The sequence below is a fragment of the Haemaphysalis longicornis genome, unplaced genomic scaffold (genome assembly GCF_048455015.1).
Source record: "Haemaphysalis longicornis isolate Haplotype H1 unplaced genomic scaffold, Haemaphysalis longicornis Haplotype H1 scaffold_26, whole genome shotgun sequence".
NCBI lineage: Eukaryota > Metazoa > Arthropoda > Arachnida > Ixodida > Ixodidae > Haemaphysalis > Haemaphysalis longicornis.
The window spans coordinates 3,182,488-3,202,363 of NW_027526319.1; the positions used below are offsets into that span (position 1 = coordinate 3,182,488).

Here is a 19,876-nt window from a genome sequence, read left to right on the forward strand (position 1 = left end):
GTCGAAGACTGGCGTTAAAGCAAAAGAAAGGTGATGGCGCAATACCCTCAAAAAAGAACTGCCCATCAGCCCACACGGTATTCGCTACTTGCCCGTTGTAAATGATGGAGGAATACCGTACGACATGATAATGTTGTTGAGCCTGCACGCATTGTGGAAAACTAGAAAATCTGTAGACAATGCAGATACCCATGCCCGCCCGGTAAGGGAAAATTTCATTGAAAGTGTGTGCTACATACGCGATGTGTATCAAGCCCAGCATGACCGGCCAGAGTGGACAAGCGTGCTTGATATTCTGGCATGTTTAAAGAAATTCTAGACACAGTAGATAACCAACGATTTGGTGAGGTGTCTTGTGTGTTTGTGTAAGTGTTTTGTTCTGTATAGTTAACAGGCAATAAAGAAAAAAAAAGGTGATGGCTCAATCGGATAAACACCGGTTTCATAACGCGATGGCCCCAGGTTCGATGCCGACCACGGGAAGTGGTTTTACTTCTTTCCAATCGGCTGCACACGTTATTTTTCCCCGCTGCTGCTATCCCCATACCCCTCGGGCTATTAGGGTTGCCCAGTACGTAGGGTGCCGGTTTGATTTTCTCCTTCCCAAGAACACTTTTTGCTTGAGACTTCGAGGTTTCTTGGTGTGACCGACGGACAAAGCTCGACCTAGACAGAGTCGCGGTTAATATTTTTGCATGTGTATAAGCAGCTTATTAAAACAATGATTTTCGTATGAGGTAGCGCCGACCCTAGTCAAGCCTCTCTACCAGGGATTTTGTTCCTCCTTCCAACATCTGCGTAATGTTGAATAAACTGACTGACCATAATCTGATAGCCTACAATTATGCATGATATATTGCTTTCATGCTCGTATAGCTCTTCGTGCAGGTTAAAAATAATGGCTGCTACTGACGAAGAAACTTATGCCCAGTTTAAACGTGACTTTTCAAGAAACATCACTGTTAAAAGGGGTGCAACAAAAATAACAGTATTTTTTTCTTTCTAAATATCCTTTTTAAAGAGTCGCAGAAGAAAACTCAGGTGGAAGCTTGCAACATACGTCAGAAGGGACAATATGACAAAATATTCTATTGGGATGGTTGTGAGTCGTTGAGTAAGTCGTTGTGTTCGACAACCCCCACCAAAGAGGTTTGAAGTAGCTGCGTCAAAGCACAACAATTCAGTTGTTTATAATACACACTTTTTGTATTTTATTTCCTCAGTACACTTCATGGTTGGAACAAAACGTTCATTTCTCAAAAATCTCTAAGTAATCTAAAACCGAACGTTGATCCAACGTATATTTACACCAAAAGCAAAGAAAGTTGTCAGACGCAGAGCAAAACCCTCAAGGCTTTACTGTAATATTTTACGTCCTTTTTCAATCACTGCATGCTTTATATCACAAAAAACGGAGCCCGTCCATGTTCTTCAAGTGGCCTTTGACCCACTTGACTTCTTAGAAGAGGCCAGATCAGAGCGGGACGTTCCGGGGCTGCGGTTCAGCCGTCTCATGTTTGCACATTTATTACCACACGAACACAAGTAGCGGTAATCTTTGAAAGCCAGGAACATATACACACCTTGACACCCAACGAGGGCGTTCGTGACGTAATCGAATTCTGCGATCGGAACGAAAATTCCAATAAAGGCGACAGCCCACGCAGCGCCCATGATGAGTGCAAGACGCGTAAACAGGGACATTTGGGAGCGGCGCTGCTTTTGCTGGAGGCCATCCACGCCAGTGCCTTTGGCGGGCTCTTGGAGAGACCCGGCAACTAAAGTAGTGTTCCGAATGTAGCACACTGTCTTTAGGTAGAAACACACGCAGAACAGAAGCAGTGTTGCCATTGGGGCAAGAAAGTATACGATGAGGCCGTACATAGTACCGATCCAACAGCCTGCGTGACCGTAACCTGCTGACAGTATGGAGCCAGGTGCAGTCCAGTCCACTGTCACAGCTGCGGCGACGATTACCAGAGGAAGACCCCAGGCCAGCACGCCGTACAATAGCAATGTCTTCCGGCGAGTAGAATAAAGCTTCATGGCGGTGACGCCCCTCCAGTATGAGAGCACGCTCGTCCAGAAAAAAGTCGACAGAAATCCGTAATGCTGAATAACTGCTGCGAGGAAGCAGATGTGTGGCGGTAGCACAAAGCAGTTGGAAATCAAAAACAGAACGTGGGTAAGGAGTATTGTCACTGAGAGGCACAGCGTACACCTGGAGGAGAAGCTACGCACATTTGGGTACATGCAAAAGACGACCACCTTTAGCACGAGGCAACATATTGACATCAACAGGCTGATGACGGTGACGTAGTGGTCTGCTCTGTAGTAGTTACTTTTATTGGGCGTCCTCACCGGTGGCAAAGGTGACGTTTCATCTCCCGTCGGCCTTTTTCGAGAACGTGGCTCTTTACTGTAGAAGCTTGGTAAGTGGCGAATGTAGCAATGACCGTCGTGTTCGGCGTAGCATGTTGATGTGCTCACAACCGGCTTGAACAAGCCTGCAAGATTGGGTGGCCGAAAGACAGCGGGGACGACTCCGCCCCCCGATTTCTTTCGATTGACTGCGCTGAAGTTACTCAAGTGGAGTGTCGGGCTGCACGACAGGGCGGTCAAGTTAGCACCACTGCACATGGCGCAGTAGACGTTTCGATACACAGGGCTGTCCGGACTTCCTTTGTCCTCGACAGGAGCATAGTATGTTTCGCATCGTTTCGAAATCAATGTGGGCACTGGCCGTGTGCACGAGTTATTCAGGTTGTCTAATCTACAGGGCCTCAAGTGCAACGTAGGGTTCTTCTCCACAAAAGTGGGCAGAGTGACGAGGACACGGTGACCTCTGGTTTTGTACCGAGTCGCGTTCCAGAAAGTGGTGTTGCCGAAGTCGTCGTTGCAGAGGGCACAGAAGGCATTTCTGAAATGTAAAGAGGCAAAGTTGTATTATCTGTTCTTCGCTTCTAGTAAACCGCAGCGTAATTTTCCCCCGAAAGGTTTTCTTTTCTGCATAGGGGGATTTTTTAGTATTCGGTAAAAGCCATGAATTTTCATACTAACAGATACTAGAGGGAAATCAGGCGCCACTGTCTCGGGGAGCCGCGCTTCAGCGAGCGTTCCGTCATGTACTGAGCAGGCACGCTCCACTTGTCCTCGGCATGGCTCATGAACAGGCTGAAAAGTTGGCTGTGGCTGCAAAAAAGCAACAATATTACTGTAGAAGGTTCATAAAATTTGTTTTGTTATTATAACATTGAACCTCCAAAAGGATTTATTTTTAGTAATTATTTAGAAGCTTCATGTACGATGAACAACAACAAAAATTTACCCTTTTTCGTTGATTTTGGCTTCGAGACAAAAAGGAAGCCGTATGGCCAGCTAAGCCAAGTAGGCGCGGAACGTCACTAGCGGAAATGGCGCCGCCCACGGTGGCCGGTGACTGCAGCGACAGATTTCCCGCGAGTGTATATTAGTATATGAAGCTGAATGGTATAAGTTTCGTTGTGTCGTTGCAGGAGATTGCACAAGAAACCTCAAATAATTGTGCAGAAGTAAAAATCCTCCATGGTATCAGAATTGACCATCGGATGTCGTTAACCTGGCCTCAGTATCCACTCTGAAATCCCCTCGCGATGCATCGAATAGCACATAGCTCAACATAAGCCTAAAAGTGTTTATAAACCACTGAGGGCTAAGCATATTTCTGCACGAGATACTTAGGCTTGTGCTGAAACCTTTATAGGATTTCAGGTACTTCAACGTGTCCTGTCTGGTCCGGTAAGCGTTGAGGCATTGGCGCCTGCGTTCTTTGTCGATGAAGGCTTGATCCACTATAATATATATTACTTCCGCGTTGTGATAAAACACGTGGCACGTTAAAGTAAGCAGCTAGGTAAACACTCAATAAGCACCAACACCGAGCGTAGCCAATGAAAACGTAGTCCTGAACACTTTCTGTTATCATTATTGGAATAATGAACACGAGCCGTATACTGAGTTCAACAGGTGAAGCATTCAGCATCGCATAGAGTAAGATCCATCGTTTAGTAGGACAATAGCCTATATCGGTGAAGAGCGATAGCGGCGCTCTAATGCGGCTGGAAAGCTGTTCATTTTTGCTATGGAAACACAACCGCCCTTTTATATGAAAGTAAGCTACAGTTTGCTGTCCGAGTGGTGGTGCTGGTGGTAGTAAAAACTTTATTGATCCAAAGCTAAATAAAAATAGGCGCATTATTGCTCCTCCAAATGCGGAACGACAAAAACTGACACAAATATAAAAAAACAACTTCAAAATTGTAACTCGGTAATATATTGACGTGAAATTGTGGGCGCACATATGTTGAAAAGTAAGGGCTTTGGGGGACGGGGGGGGGGGGAGGGGCTTCCCAGAGGTTTCGTATTGTTCCTATTTATTTCCTCGTCTTTTTGCACTGTAGGTAATACAAAGTTGTTTTGTTTATGCCACGTTTATTGTCTATAAAATCGCATCCCTAAGCTTAGCCCACTACTTTTGATATGATACACCTGGAAATAATAGCAAAAAACATAAACAATAGGTGTTCTCAAGTAAAGCTGTCACGGCAAAGGCAAATGAATGAGTTACCTATACGTCACTTGGTTAACGCTGGTAACTGGGATGAGGTAGAAGGTGTCGTTGAAGTACTGCGGCTGTTCGCAGGAATCCCTGATGTCGTCGTACGGCCACGATTGCAAGCATCCGACGACCATGTGAACGAATTTCTTCCACGAAGAATCCAAGTACACTTCCACGCAACCACTTGCAGGCACCTCGGAGTCCAAAGTGGAAAAAGGCACACTCCAACAGCAGTCTCTGTAGGCTTGGCAATTGGGCGCGCACGAGCAAGTTGCGGCATACGTGGCCCTCCTGCAGCTGACGAGCTCTTCGGAGCAACCATGGAGACGTTCGGGACAGCGCATAAGGGTGTCGAACACTGAGTCTGGAACATCCTCGAATGACTCCCTGGGAACTGTCCATGGTATTGTGAGGTTCTTGCAACGATCACCTCGGCGTTGTGCCCAGGGCGTAAGTTGTGCCGTAGCTTCAAGAGCAATGAGCCACGAAACCCACAAAGAAAGCGGATTCATCCTTGCTTGGCCGACTGCATCACTGGAGGACCCGTTGAGCTGTTGAATAAAGTACAAGGTAGGATAAGTCGACAATATAACACATCACATACATACAACGATATGGTGTGAAGGGGGACAAGCGTGGAGACGAAACCTAAGGTGTATTAACCTGAGAAAGAATAACAGCGCTGTGCATTTGAAAGTGTTTGGGATATATAACTGTTGATTACATTTCGAGAATGCGTTTAAAAATTTCCTTTCACTTGAAAGGCTCATAAGTACAATACAGGCTTCGTTTATAATTGATGGAGCCTGCAGGTCACGTGCCAATAATCAAGGGCATCTACTCATTAAGCCGCCCACGCGACAGCTTTGTTAACGCCCAAGTCCCGCTGCTTCCCTACTTTACACTTTGGTGGGGCGCGTGTTGATCGTTGCGTCATAACGCCCTTCCGAAAAACTGTAGGGACTTGAGTATCAGGGACAACACGTTCTAAATCATATAAAGTGCAAGTGTGTTATAAACTTTGTTGAGTGGCCTTCTGGATGTTTGGGTAAGAACCACGGTTTCCTTCTACCCTTTTCCCGAAAACCAAAGGCGGTTGAGATTGCGGTTTTGGGTTTATATCGGCTTATACGCTCAGACTGACCAAATTACGTACACAGCAGGAAGAAAGGAGCCAACCTGATCTTGAAAACCCCTTAGGTACATTTCTCGTGACAATTCTTTACTTCGTCAGGAATTGTTTCGGCTTGGCATCTACCGCTCAACAGTGGGAGCACCTGGTATTGCGAAACTCTAATTATTGAAGAGGCATCCGCCCCAGAGCGCTGCATGGGCCTTATTTTAAGGCCCGTGTCGGGCCCGAGCCCGCTTTATAAAACCCGCGCCCTACCCGGGCCCCCTAGTCCGAGCCGTGCCTGGCCCTATCCTGAGCATTCATAAGTGAACCTGCCAGCCCGGGCTCGACCCGGGCCCGGTCACTTACTTTTGGGCGTAAGCAGTGCTCACGTGTGCGGGACCAGGCCAGGGCAAAAAAGCTGAAGGGGATTTGTTTACGATACAGTTAAAATCCGATCTAACAAATAGTTCGTTAAATCAAGAACGTCGTAAAATCGGGGTTTTCATCTTACAAGCAGTGGTTTCCACAAATTCCTAAAGGGAGGCGCATCGCAGGAAGGCTCGCAGCAGCGACCAGGACATCGTAATTTCGGCGGCCACCGCCATCGCCTGTCGATTATTTAGTAATGCACTAAATAACCCCTGTGACAATATTAACAATATAACGCTAGGGGCTCTCGAGGAAATAAATTTATTTCCTGTCAAAAAAGCCTGTCATTTTCCTCTGCGCGCGGTTCATTACAATTGGGCGGACCGACAGCCTCGTTTTTTTTTTCGGACGTGGAGCAACATTCCTCGTGGTGGTATGACGAAACAGATTCGACATCACTCGTTGTATAGTGAGTGAGTGAACAACTTTAACGGAGCTTCAAATAAAGAATGGTGCGCGCAGGCACCAGATGGGGTGGTTCCCTATTCGCGGGACCCATATGTGTCCAGTAATTCTTCTCCTCGAGCCACCAGCTGTTGCTGAATGGTGAGGTCAGAGCTGGACAGTAAGGTCTCCCATCGCTCGAGCGGGTTGGAATTGGGGGAGGGGGGAAGGGTGTAGGGGGGTGTCTTGAGTTTTTTGCACTCCCCAATAATGTGCGCGAGAGTGCCGTCTCCCCGGCAGAATGGACATGTGTTGTCGTGTTCTGCAGGGTACATTTTGTGCAGAAGCGCCGGGTGTGCGAGCGACCCTGCCTGTAAGCGGCGCAATATCGTCTGCTGCCGTCTGCTCAGTTGCTTGTGTGGCTTTGGAAGCCTCGTTCTACTTTCTTTGTATAGGCGGACGATCTCCTTATAACTCGTGACGGGGTGTGGTTGCTCTTCCTCGGCCCGGATGGCTAGTTCTCGGGCATAGTGGTCGGCGGTGACGTTGCCTTCCACGAGCGAGTGAGCCGGGACCCACACGAGCTCGGTGACTCGTCCCGGTGTTGTGGGATGTCTCTCGAGTATAGTTGCTGCCGCAGAGGAGACGATCCCCTTCCGATAGCTTGCGTACGCTTTCTTGGAGTCGGTAACCACCGTGCTGACCTCCGGCATGGCTAGGGCCAGCGCTATGGCTACCTCTTCTGCCACGGTGGGGTCCGTAGTCTTCACCGACGCGCAGGTCTTCAGCTCGTCGATGTCCGTTACGGCCACCACGGCCTTTGTTCCGTGTTTTGGGAGTGAGGCGTCCACGTACCGGACCTGGGGGTCCTCCTCCAGCTTCCGGGCCAGGGCTTTGGCCCGCGCCGTCCGCCTGCCTTCGTGCCGTTCCACTGTCATGTTGCGCGGTAACGGTTTTGTTGTGATGGAGTCACGCCATCTCTGAGGGAGTGGTGCCTCTTCCGTCTGTGGTTCAACCTGCCATCCTATATTGTGTAGGACGGCTCTTCCGTGTTCTGTCCTGCTCAGACGAACTCTCTGGTTGGACAAGTGTGCTTCGATGAGTTCGTCCGTGGTGTTGAGGGTGCCCATTTCCATCAATCTTTTCGTTGACGAGTACATTGGCAGACCCATGGCTATCTTGGTGGCTTTACGCATCGCCGTGTCCAGCGCTTCCTTGTCCGCCTTCGTTAGCCGGAGGTACGGGGCGGAGTAGGTTACGCGGGACACGACGAACGCCTGCACTAGAATCAGTGCGTCTTCTTCTTTCAGACCGCGGTTGCGGTTCGCAACTCTACGTATCATACTTGCGATCTGTTCAATCGAGTGCTTGATCTTGGTGACGGCGGCCGAGGCTTTTCCGTCTCCCCTGAGTAACAGGCCCAGGATCCGAATCTGTTCAGTCGGTGTGATTTGCGTGCCGTCGATGGTTACGGTTACGTTCGGGGGTGCTTGCTTCTTTGGCCTGCCTGGTTGGACGATAAGCAGTTCTGACTTCTGCGGGGCGCAGCTCAGGCCGCAGGACTTGGCGTATCCGTGGACAGTTTCCGCCGCTCTCTGCAGCACTCCTTCTATCCAGGTGTCAGAGCCCGCGCGGTTGGTCCACACCGTGATGTCATCGGCGTATAATGCGTGACTCACACCGTCTATTCGCTCGAGTAACGAGGGTAGGGGAAGGAGTGCCAGGTTGAACAGCAGAGGCGACAGGACAGACCCCTGAGGGGTTCCTCTGTCCCCGAGCTCCACGGGTTCTGACTTCTCCTTGCCAATCCTGATCATTGCCGTTCTTTTGGTCAGGAAGTCTTTGATGTAGCCGAACGTACGCCGGCCGCATCCCGTCCTTCCTAGATTTTCCAGCACGGCCGCGTGCGACACGTTATCGAATGCCCCTTTCAGATCTAGGGCCAGTATCGCTCGCGGTGCTGTCTTCGTTGCTTCCTTCACCACCAGTTCACTGAGCTGGATCATCACGTCTTGCGTGCTTAGATGTTGTCTGAAGCCGTACATCGTGGCCGGCATCTGTCCCGTCTTATCTAGATGAGCTTGCAGCCTCTTGAACACCATGCGCTCGACCACCTTCCCCACACAGGAGGTCAGCGATATCGGACGCATGTTTTCGATCTTGAGCGGTTTGCCGGGCTTCGGTATGAACCTGACTTCGGCCGTTTTCCATTCGGGCGGTAGCCGCGACTTCTCCCAGGCCTTGTTGATGTGACCCAGCAGTTCTCTTGCCGCCGCATTGCTCATGTTACCGAGCAATTTGTAGGTAATCGTGTCCGTACCGGGAGCACTCCTCTTGTTACCTTCATCTATTGCGGACCAAAGCTCAGCCGTGGTGAAAGGTTCGTCGAGGTTCGGGTTCTCCGGCCCCGCATACTCGTCAGGGATCGGATACTGGCCTTTCTCTGTTTTGAAGTACGTCCGTTCCAGGTCGTTCAGCAGGCGCTGTCCGTCCCCGTTGTAGGCGTTCAGTGTCTTGATCAAATTGCGATTGCCGGCCGTCTTGCTGCTCAGCGGGTCGATGAGATGTCTCAGGAGACACCACGTCTTCCGCGCCGACAGCTTGCCCTGCAGGCCATCACACACGCTGAGCCAGTTTTCGCGGCACAGCTTGCTCGCGTACTCGGCTATTTCCTTATTCAACCTCGCTATTCTTTGGACTAACTTCTTATTGTGACGCTGCCGTTTCCACCTTCGCGTGAGCGAGTGGCGCGCCGCCCACATGTGCGCGAGGCGGGCGTCCACGAAGGGTGTTTGCGCAGTCGTCACAATTTCCTTAGTGAACTTGTCGAGCGTTGTCTTTTGCTCGCGGGCCCACTCGGCGTACGTTTGGTTGCTTCTTTCGTCTCGGCCTTCTTCGGTGTCCAAGTCTTCTTCTTCATTTGCTTTCTCTTCGGTGTGCTTTCGCATCCGGTCCCAGTCCGTTACCCTGGCTTTGCCCAGCGTTGCCCGGTAACTCGGTCCTTGAATTTGAATGTAGATAAGGTAGTGGTCGGACCCGAAGTCTTGGTCCTCGCACTGCCAGGCCACCGGTGCCGTTCCCCAGAGCCACGATAGGTCCGGCGTGGTGTCTCGGCAGGCGCTGTTGCCTCTCCGGGTGACCGTCCCCGGCTCGTTCAGGAGTACCATGTCTTGGTCTTCCATTACTTGCGCTAATTTTGTCCCTCTCTTGGTTTGATGCTTGTAGCCCCATTTCGGATGAGGAGCGTTAAAGTCGCCGAGTATCAGGAGTGTCCTGTTCCCGGCAATCTTTTTCGCTTCTCGCACCATCTTATCGAAATCGTACTGTTTTTGCGAGGGTCTGCAGTACGCGCTCATGATAAACATGTTTCCGGCATTGCCAATCGTTCTCGAATGTACCTCCACCAGCGTGTGCTCGCAGCCGCTCTGGGCAGTTACATGCTGCGTTGTGGCCACGTTGTTTCGTACAAGCACCGCCGTGCCGCGCTCCGTCGGGTCCGTGTAGGTCACGTACCCCGGCAGGCGCGGTCTGGCGTGCGTTTCTTGCAACGCAATCACGTCTGGTTTCTGGTCTAGGCTTTCAATGTGAAGTAATAGTTCGCTGTCTTTGTTGCGAATTCCTCTGCAGTTCCATTGGTACACTATCGTGGTGTCTCCCCCCCGATTATTCTTTCCTTTATTTGTTCTCTTCATCTTCTTCGGCCGTTTCTAGGCGGCCACGTCTGTTCGCGACCGATGCTTTGAGTCTTTCGTTTCGCTTCTTGCGTAGTGCAGCGAGCCTTCCCTGCGCTGTGTTGTTGGCGGCCATGGCGTTCACGCGCGCCGCCAGTCGTTCGTGCTTTACGGACAGTGTTTCAACCTTCACTTCGAGGTTGTCTACCCTGACGCTCACTCGGTTGACTGCTGCGAGGATCGCTTCGAGCTTCTCCTCGATCACCTTGCACCAACTGGGGTTCTGTACCTCCGGAGCTGGGGCTGCGGCTTTGCCGGCCTCGCTGGCTGGGGTCGTCTCGGCGTCCATCGCCTCTTGGCTACCCGATGCTTCCTGTGCGGTCTTCGACGCCCCTTCCCGCACTATGCGGGCCAGCGGCGTCTCCCTCCGCGGCAGCTTTCTCTGCTTCTCAGTGGGGTCCGCGGCTGCTACGCTCGCTGTTTGCTGAGCAACCACTCTGGTCGCTGTATGTTCGCTGGCCAATTTCGCGATCTTATCCATCAGCGACTTAATCTGCGCGTTCTGTTTTTCTATGATTTTTCTGAGTTCGGCACTCTCGTCCTTCGGCTTTGGCTTTGCAGCCGATGCTGCTTGGTTAGAAGTTTGGGGTTGCGGAGGGGGGATCTGTGGAGTTACCGCGCTAGGGACGAGCGGCGGAAATTCTTCCGCTCGAGCTACGGGAGATCCATCTGTCCAGCCCACCTTCTTCTCGGCGAGCAGGATCCCTCGGCGTGTGCTCGGCCCGGTCCCCGATCTGGAACTCGCCCTGGAGCTGGCCCGGAACCTCGAACTGGTGCGGCGGTTGCCGGCGACGCCTCCCGCTCCACCGCGCCTGGTTGATGGTGTGCGGCCGCGGGAGCAGGAGCGCGACTGACGGCGGCGGCGCCGGCGGCTTTGGTGTCTGCCCCCGCGGGCCGGCGTCCTCGATCGGCTCCGCGAAGCGGAGCTCCGTTGGGGTCGCCTGGCATGACCTCTCTTCTTTTGGTCTCTTTCGTCGGACTCTTCCTCCGCGCGCTGGCGTTCCCAACGGCGGCGTCTGACCACGTACGGCGTCTTGTATTTTGCTTTACATCGGCGGTCGCCCGTCATGTGCTTGCCGCTACATAGTGCGCACTTGGGATCGCACTCGTGTTCTTCGTCCGGGTTACTCAGTCCGCAGCCCCGGCAGATACGATCTTGCGGGTTCGGGCACACATCCATTCGGTGACCCACTCTTCCACATTGATAGCAAACACCGATTTGTTTCCGATGTAACGTGCATTCCATCAAGACGTTGCCGTACTTCACGTAATTCGGGACCTTGTGGCCCTCAAACGCGATCACGACGGTCTTCGTCTTGCCGATGCGATTGGCTTGAAGTGCAGTCGGATTGTATTTATGCACTATGAGGTCTTGGATCTCTTCGGCCGTGTCCTCCAAGGGAACGCCGCGTATAACACCCTCATTGTGCCGGTTAATTAGCCGAAACTACTGCGAAAGTGCATTGCCCGAATGTGCCTCTTGTTGTATAATTATGTCTCTTTTTCAAACAACTTTGTTAAAGCCCAACTGCACTCAAAATGTCGACCTCTTGAAAACACTACTTTTGTATAGTCCACTGATAAAGCAAGGAAGATGCAATATATGACGCATGAACTACGCGCGTGGACGCCGCAAGCGATCAGCAAAAATCGGCGATTTTGAAACCGAAATCGAGAAGAGCTCGGCCATTGAAGAGATGTTGCAGCCGTTCAGGGAGCGGCCGGACGGTCAGAAGCTCGGGAGCAAGCCCGCGCGCAAGCTCTCCGCGCACCCGGGGAATCATATGGGTGAAGCGTTCGCAGCAGAGCTTGACCGATTCTGCAGCTGCGTGGCTGGCCCTAGGAAGACGCCCCTGTTGGATGGGGCGTCACAGGCGCGTCATGGCTGTTAACGCAATCCGCCGCAGGTGCAGCGTGGTTTGCGGCGAAGCTTTTTAACCGTTCCTGACTGATTAACGAGGAATTTCACGGGGCTACCACTCTGTCACAGCTGATTTGGGAGTACTTACTACACATTAAAAGCAAATTTGGTCGAGGTGAAATTTGAGTGCAGCTGGCCTTCACAGCGGGAAAACCCTTGAATATATTTCGTTATTTCGCTTTCACGAATGCATTGCGCCGTATGGACACCTGCGGGTGAATCCGAGTTTTGTCGTTAGATTGGGAAATTCGTAAGATTGGGTGTCGTTAGTTCGAGTTGTGGCTGTATTTTGTTGAGTGTCTCGTAGAAGGCAATCAGACAGGGCATCTAGACTGCACAGCACGTCATGCATTTAAATTTTAAAAAAATTGGCCTTAAGAAGAGCGCTAGCTTTAGCTTCCACAATCTTCTGGTCACGTCACATCGGCGTAATAATAGCTCGTATTATTACATCAGAGACCCCATCACATTTATAACCACATTCTTGGCAACTTCACGTGGTTGTCTCGGCAACAAGTTGGTATGCTGACATCTTTGATGTCACGTTTCAATCCACGAATGTGCATGCGCCCTGAAATGTTGCACCTGCAGTGTGTGTGCAGCGGCGTTGTTTCTCTAACATTCGAATTTGATTCGTGGGCTTGACAGCTGCATTACGACCGGTGCGACACGTAAAACATACGTGCACATAGACATAGGCGCAGAGATCTAAGCTGTCTCAATTTATCCCTTCCCCGCTATGGCTTTCGTTGCAGTCGTACATGTGGTATGTTATACAACACAATACAAATCTTGGTTCTGTAAATGAAGTGCCATAAAAATCAACACGGTGACTATCCGACGCAGCAAAACAAGTGTGCAAAACAATGCGTACAACTAACACCAAAAAGCGAGTGAAAATACGCTCAGAACATTCCTTTTAAGACTCTTTTCTGTACAACACTTCAGAAATATTATTCCCATAAATTCAAACCCGAGCCCGGCCCTGGCCAACCACTTTGAGCAAGAGCCCGACCCTAACCCGTGGCATTGAGCCAGGACCCAAACAATTCGGGCCAGGGCTTACGGGTCAGCTCGGGCCCGTGCAGTGCTCTAATCTGCCAATGCACACTCTTTTTTTGTTTGAGAAATACTTCCTTCCGTCAGCAAGATAAACAAGCGGAACGCATGGTTTTGTGAATAAGTAAACACGGTGGGAAGTTTTAATGACAACTTTAGCGTTCTTAAAAATTTGTGGCTGCTAGAGGCTGCTGTCACCCTACATCAGGGAATCACCATTTAAACCTTCCGTACCCAGATTAAAAAAGTGCGGCAATGTTGATATACTTGGGGATGGCTAAGCCTGCGCTAGATATTACACAATAATAAAAGGGGAGCAATCGCCGAAAAGAACACATCTCAGGATTAGAGCTAGACGCATTTTTTAGCGAACACGTGTTTAAATGCAGTAAGCAGTATTTTGAAAAGGTCTCTACGCGTTAATAAAGAAGCGTAGTTCTTGAGGGCCGCACAAACATATCTGCAAAAGGTTGCAAAAGAAGTTTTTGGGTTACTGACTCAGTGCCGGGAAAATTCTGGGTTACGAGCAGAGTCACCGCTGTTTTTTTTTTTCCATACCTTGCAAGTGCGACGGCCTTAGAACATTCGAAAAAGTGACAAATACCGCGCCTAAATAACCTACAAAACACTTTCATGTGAAAATGGCACGAGTACCCGCAAAATGGATTTGTGCCTTCCGTGTTAGATTCTTTGCGCCCTCGTTATTGACAAAAATTCTATCAGATGACGGGTAATTATGGTGCGAACGTGGAATGCAGGATATAGGGTTCAGTGACACCGTTAGAGACCTCCTTCCGTGCATTCCAGGCATCCGTGGTGTTATCACAAGCCCTTCCGCCGAATGAAGAGTACATATCTCTCTGCCTCTCTTTATATATATATATATATATATATATATATATATATATATATATTGTAACGTGGCTGCACGACGGATGACACGAACCCTGGAGAAGAATGATGGACGATCTGTTTACAGTATTTACATGGAGGTCATAAGATAGCGCGCTCCAGGACTCATCCACTTTTTTGTCGTCTTCTGACTGAACACAATCAGTATGGGACATTGACCGCCTATGCGTCCCGTGGCAATATATATATTGTTTACGATTTACATTCTCGCCTTTTTCGTTTGAAAGCAAGCAAATATGACACCATAGCTTTGACGTTGCGGATTTTTTTACGAACGTAATATGCATTAAAATGCCCGAGATACATGATCTCTGCTTAAGACTTATTCAATGTGCCCTGTTGTTGTTGCGCTATTGATAACTGTTTCAGTAGTTAAGCCCAGGTAGTATTTGGGACGCGCTTGAGAAACACTTGTGCATTAATCCCGCCGTAGCAGCTTAGTGTGGGTCAGCCCAGCCACCTTTCAAATTTTACGTGCACTGGATTTACAAGAACAGCGGGCTTGCATTGGTCACAGAAAATCCGCGTTGACAAAAAAGCGGCAATCACAATTGGGTTGCAAACTCCAAGAAACTAGCAACGTTATTAGGGCGCAGCGCAGTTGTTTTTACGGCCTGTCTACCGAGTGTTTCTAAATTCGCGAATAATGCAGCAACAATATATGAATGAGTTATCGAAGTAAAAGCTTTTTTTTTCTCACCTAAATAGGTCACAGAGCGTTGATCAAGAAGTTGTCAGGCTTCTTCGGCGTTTGGCCTCAAACGCACCCACCTTTACATACGAAAGGGAACCGGGAGATGGTTACCCGTAAGCCCCATTTTCCGGCTTCTGGGACATCTCCCGATGGGCGACTTTGCGAGCTTGAACTCCAAAACTCTAAATAAAGCGGCGGCATTGCATCCAAATGCACTGCAGAAAACGTCGCTCCGGCGAATAGAGCGCTGATAGGCAATACCGCTCCAGAAGTGCCAGTACTCGGTGCTCGGTGCTGGTAAGGTGAGGTTAGGCGGGAAGCTTCAAAGAGGCACTTTTGGGGTCACTTGCATACTGGTGAAGAGCCGATGTTTGCGCAACAGCCTTCAGTAGCGTACACAAATCTCCCCTTTGAAGTCTGCCGTATGAATCACAACACCTCCGGGGACCGGTCCCGAGATGTTCTGTGAGGCTGAACCAGCAACTACACTTGGACGTTCGATGCAGAGGCTGTCACAGCGAACGAATCCCGCCTTTTATAGGGAGAGAATACTCAGTGAGAAAGAGAACTTCCTCTACAGACCCTTTTCCGCTCATTAGATCCACTGCACTGCTCTGCGAGCACTCCAGTCCCTGGGCGAGCCCCATCTCTGTGATAATCAATTACTCTAGTACGCGTGGTGTGTGTCACGATAGGTTTTCATTGGTTCCGCAACTGCCTTCGTTTTGGGTTTTTTGCGGAACAATTGTCGCGACAGTTCATTAATAGTAAGTTCACGAAGAAAAACTTGGCGACATATATTCTCGCTGCGCCGCGAATTTTGTCGAAAGACTATACCTTTCTGAGGTCCCTCCAACGTCAATGCCTCTACTTCCTTCTCTGCATACCTGTCGCGCTTCTGCCTTCCCGTCTCACTCCGCCCGTGATAAATGCGGGGGCGGTTTGCTAAAACCTATTTAATTTTCTTCCGTCGCGCTGCTACTGTGCCACTGTTTGTACACTTTTAACGTTGGGCTCAGAGTGACTGCCGCCATGAGGTGGAGGCTCGAGCACGAGCCGTTTCTGTATTTTCTGGTTGAAACATTGTATTTAACGTGTTTTATTTGCTTGCTATCACTGAGATTAAGCCTATGTCTCATTTTATGTAACAAATCTAGCACTGTGGTGACGTGCTTATGTATTGCCTCAAGTATGAGGAGCATTTCCTTTTGCTGAATAATTTCGACTCATATAGAGTTTGCTACCAAATTCACTAGTTCGGAAATCGTCTGCCTATATAAACGCCTCGCGTAAGAATTTCTTTGAACTTTTGGCGTGGTGGCTGAATCTTGGGGCGGGCAGGCAGGGAGGCAGACAGACAGACAGACAGACAGACAGACAGACAGACCGACAGACCAAAATTTTCGCGTTTAAGTAGCCCAAGAAAGGCACTCGTAATATAAGTAAATGAGTCGTTAAAACTTGAGCGGGAAAATGTTTCCGATACAAGTCTGTTTGGCGCCCTAGTATTACCGTAAAAATATTTCCGATCGGCCAATCCCACATGCAGTTCTTCTGCGTGAAACTGAAGACTTGGAAATATATGTCGAACTACAAACGAAGCGCTCAGTACACCACTACCAATCTACCAACTCATTCCGAATTTCCCTGCTGATTAGGGTAGACACAGGACCCAGGCGGCGAGCTCTATCTTCCTGGCGCATCTCTCAGACTACCGGCTTCGGTTCAGCTACCTACTACGCACGAGGGTTTGTTGTTTGCTTTAATTATTTTCATTCTTCCGACAAGGTGTGTTATTTTCTCACATTGTTCCGCCTTTTGTTTCCAGTGAACACATCGGCCATGGCGTCACTGATGACGGCGAGCTAGCTCACAAAGCTGCGATTTTTTCACTGGATGCGTCCTTCACTAGGACATGCCATTCATTCGCTCGAGTCGTCTGCCAAATGACGATGGGCCGTGTTCGTAGCGGAGAATTATACGCGTTAGTCGCTGTTCGTTCAGAGCTCTGCACAAGTCTAATCATAGCAATTGGGAGCGGAAAACGTCGCACGTGTTTTGTTAAAAAGAAAGATACATCCAGGTACTCCACGTGGTGTATATACAGCCGGGCAACTTCCCTGACGCTTGTAAGCAATTGTCTTTTAAAGGCAGGTGCCAACTGGCAATGGCATGGATTCGAATGTAATCGCTTTTATTGTTTACGTGTCCGCTGAACAAGTGCACGTGCCCGCAACCATACAGCTCCAGGTTAGCCTGCCATGGGTAACTTGTGGGCCTCATAAGGGTTTCGCATTTCTCCAGTGCGATTTAACGCAGCGGAAAGGTTCATTCAGAAATGATGAACGACAATAGGGCGCCGTGTTTGCGGAATTCTAGCAGTTTTAATGTGAAAGCAATGTTCCCGGGTGACTTTTACGCGAGATTGACAAGTAGACAGACGACATGTGTATACCATGTTGTCATAAAAAAGAGGCGGAACACAATGAACTAAGAAGCGGTTCCGCGAACCCAGTACCATCTACTAAAATTTACCGCATTACGAAAATATGCGCGCAGTTCTCGCGCATGCCCACCATAAAATATAATCAATACGTGCAGTAAACAGCAAACAGAAACAGAGTGCGGGCTAAAAAAAACGAAAATAATGCCCTTCAAATCTGTAAAGAATGGCTCGCAAAGCCGAACGCAGTCCACGGAGTGCACGAAAAAAACATGATGTTGTAATTTGCTATGAAGCATACTTCCTAGCCAATTAGCAGAATAAGCCTCTGAATAATCCAAAGCTTCGTTCTTGTACACAAACATGGAGCTGCCTGTGTCCCTGCCGCGTCGTAAGCATCTTACTGTTTGTGCAACACACAAATCCAATCCTTAAAGGTTTAAACCTTAAGGTTTAAACGCGGCCGTTTAGCGTCCGCGTTTAAACCTCGAACCTGCACAACGGGCATGCCATCCATCATTACAGGCATGAAACCTATAGCTGCTCGTGCACGCCCCACCCGCCGCGGTGGCTCAGTGGCTAAGGCGATGCGCTGCTGAGCACGAGGTCGCGGGTTCAATTCCCGGCCGCGGCGGCCGCTTTTCTGATAGAGGCGAAAAGCAAAAACGCCGGTGTGTACGAGATTTCGGCGCACTATAAAGATCCCCAGGTGGTCAAAATTAATCCGGAGCCCTCCACTACGGCGCGCCTCATCGCCTGCGTTACGTCGGCGCGTTAAACCCCACAATCAATCAATCAAATCAATCGTGCACGCCCCCCGCCCTCCTGCCTCCCCTTGTTTTCCACTACCAACCTACGCACGCATGAACCAGCAACCGATCATGTGCGCGTGATTAGAAGTGACAGACGCGGTCTAAAAAATCCCCTGAAGCCCTCTGAAGAAGTGATATTGGCTCACGCCGGCGTTCCAAACCGGCAAGTCGGTGCTTGTGCGAGAGGGATTCGCCGCTACTCAATAAGCTGAAATTGAGGTGGTAACGGCAGTATTAGCAGCTTTCTGTTGTTTTTGCGCTCGTTCGCGCTTGCTGTCAGACCAACGCTTCAATTCCTGCTCTTCTTTCTTCAACCAAACTGCATGCATCCGCCCCATAACGATTTAAAACCTGGAAGCCCTTGAGCTCTATTCTCGTGTACAAACATGAGGTTGTCCATTTCGCTTCACCGTCGTAGGCATCGTACTGTCCGCGTAAGGTGTCTGTGTAACACATCAACCCACACTCGAACCACTCGATTGAGGAAGACAGCCGACCAAGCGCATTGAGCCATGTAATTTTGGCATCCAAAACTGCCACCAGCACAGCCGGCATTTCATCGGTAGCAGCATGAAGCCCAGCTGTGCGTGCACAACCCCCTGTTTTCCACCCGCAAACCATGCACGCATAAACCGGCAACCGGCGATGACGCATACCTAGGTATCAAAGACACCGGCGCAAATGTCGCTCGGGGGGCCTTCCAACCTAGAAAAGAAATATGGGCTCACGCTAGCGTTCCAACTGCGCAAGTTTCTCTCCAGCCGGAAGGTATTCGCAGCTGCTTGGCAAACTGGAATTGAGCGAAAAAGGGTGACGGCGGCTTTCGGTCGTTTTAGGGGGCAACCCTTTGGCAGCCGTTACCTGGGCTTCGAGGGAGCGGCGTCTGTTTATGCCCGCGTAGCTCTTTCAGCGAACGCTGCACCGTCGAAAGAAAGAAAACGGAGAGGAGCGTCTAGCCAAGGGTGAAGTGGATGACGACACGTGCGGCTACGGCGTCATCTCCCTCACTGCCTTTCCTCACACATCTCTCATGTGTCGCCACCAAGGAGCGCCCTCCCCCTGAAACTTTCCCTAGACGCTCTTCCATTATCCGCTAATTCAAACCACATTACATTTGCGCGGGAGGTTCAAACACAATCTGCGAAATGCTGTCCGGTGGCGGCGGCGCACTGCCAAGTATAGCAGCACAGTAGCGCACGCCGCCGTGCGTTCGCTGATCACGCCAACACTTCCCGGGACGCAGCAGAAATGCGCCGTAACTGAGAAGACTGCAGCTCGTGCTGCGCACAAATTTTATATTAGGGAGTATAGTAATCGTCAGTGAATATTTTTACGCCCATCCGTGCTTCGGTTTATTTTCCGCAATAATCTGATAACCGCACTAACGCCGTTAGCTGCTGCTGCGCAGCTTGCCAAAGGGGCATCGGTGGAGGCGAAGCGGAAAGGAGTTGTGAAAGAGCTGTCAGTGGGGGTGAGGAGGAGCCCCCAATCAGCGTCGAGTAAATCGATGACACCGGAATGAAAACTGGGGGGGGGGGGGGGGTTAGACATATAGTGCTGTGCAGTAAGAAAGAATGTGTTTAGTTATCTATGATTATATTTTGCTCCCGAAGAAATGCATCACTGAGAGGAAAGGTGAAAACATTCACAACAATTTATACAATAAAATGGCGCCATAGGTCGTCTTGCAAGTAACCGAGTGGGTGATGAGAGCCGGAAGGTGATTCTAGTATGAGTTTGTTGTGGGCACGAATCAGTTATAATGAGTTAAACAAAA

The 19,876-nt window shown here is 49.9% G+C and overlaps 1 protein-coding gene across 1 annotated transcript; it reads right to left on the reverse strand.

The window, feature by feature from the left end:
- Window positions 1-1,248: 1,248 nt before the first annotated feature.
- On the reverse strand, window positions 1,249-5,139 carry LOC144172759 (uncharacterized). Its single transcript, XM_077701364.1, has 2 exons — window positions 4,607-5,139; window positions 1,249-2,920 (listed from the first exon to the last, which is right to left on the reverse strand). Exons 1-2 carry the CDS (start codon window positions 5,107-5,109, stop codon window positions 1,432-1,434), a joined length of 1,992 nt encoding a protein of 663 aa, XP_077557490.1. The 5' UTR covers window positions 5,110-5,139; the 3' UTR covers window positions 1,249-1,431.
- Between the last annotated feature and the right edge of the window lie 14,737 nt (window positions 5,140-19,876).

Excerpts from the sequence above, each read along its gene's own strand:
- LOC144172759 (XM_077701364.1), bottom strand. The coding sequence starts at position 5,109 with ATGAATCCGCTTTCTTTGTGGGTTTCGTGGCTCATTGCTCTTGAAGCT. Across the intron at positions 2,921-4,606 it reads GTTAACCAAGTGACGTATAG|AAATGCCTTCTGTGCCCTCT; the intron begins GTAACTCATTCA and ends TTTACATTTCAG.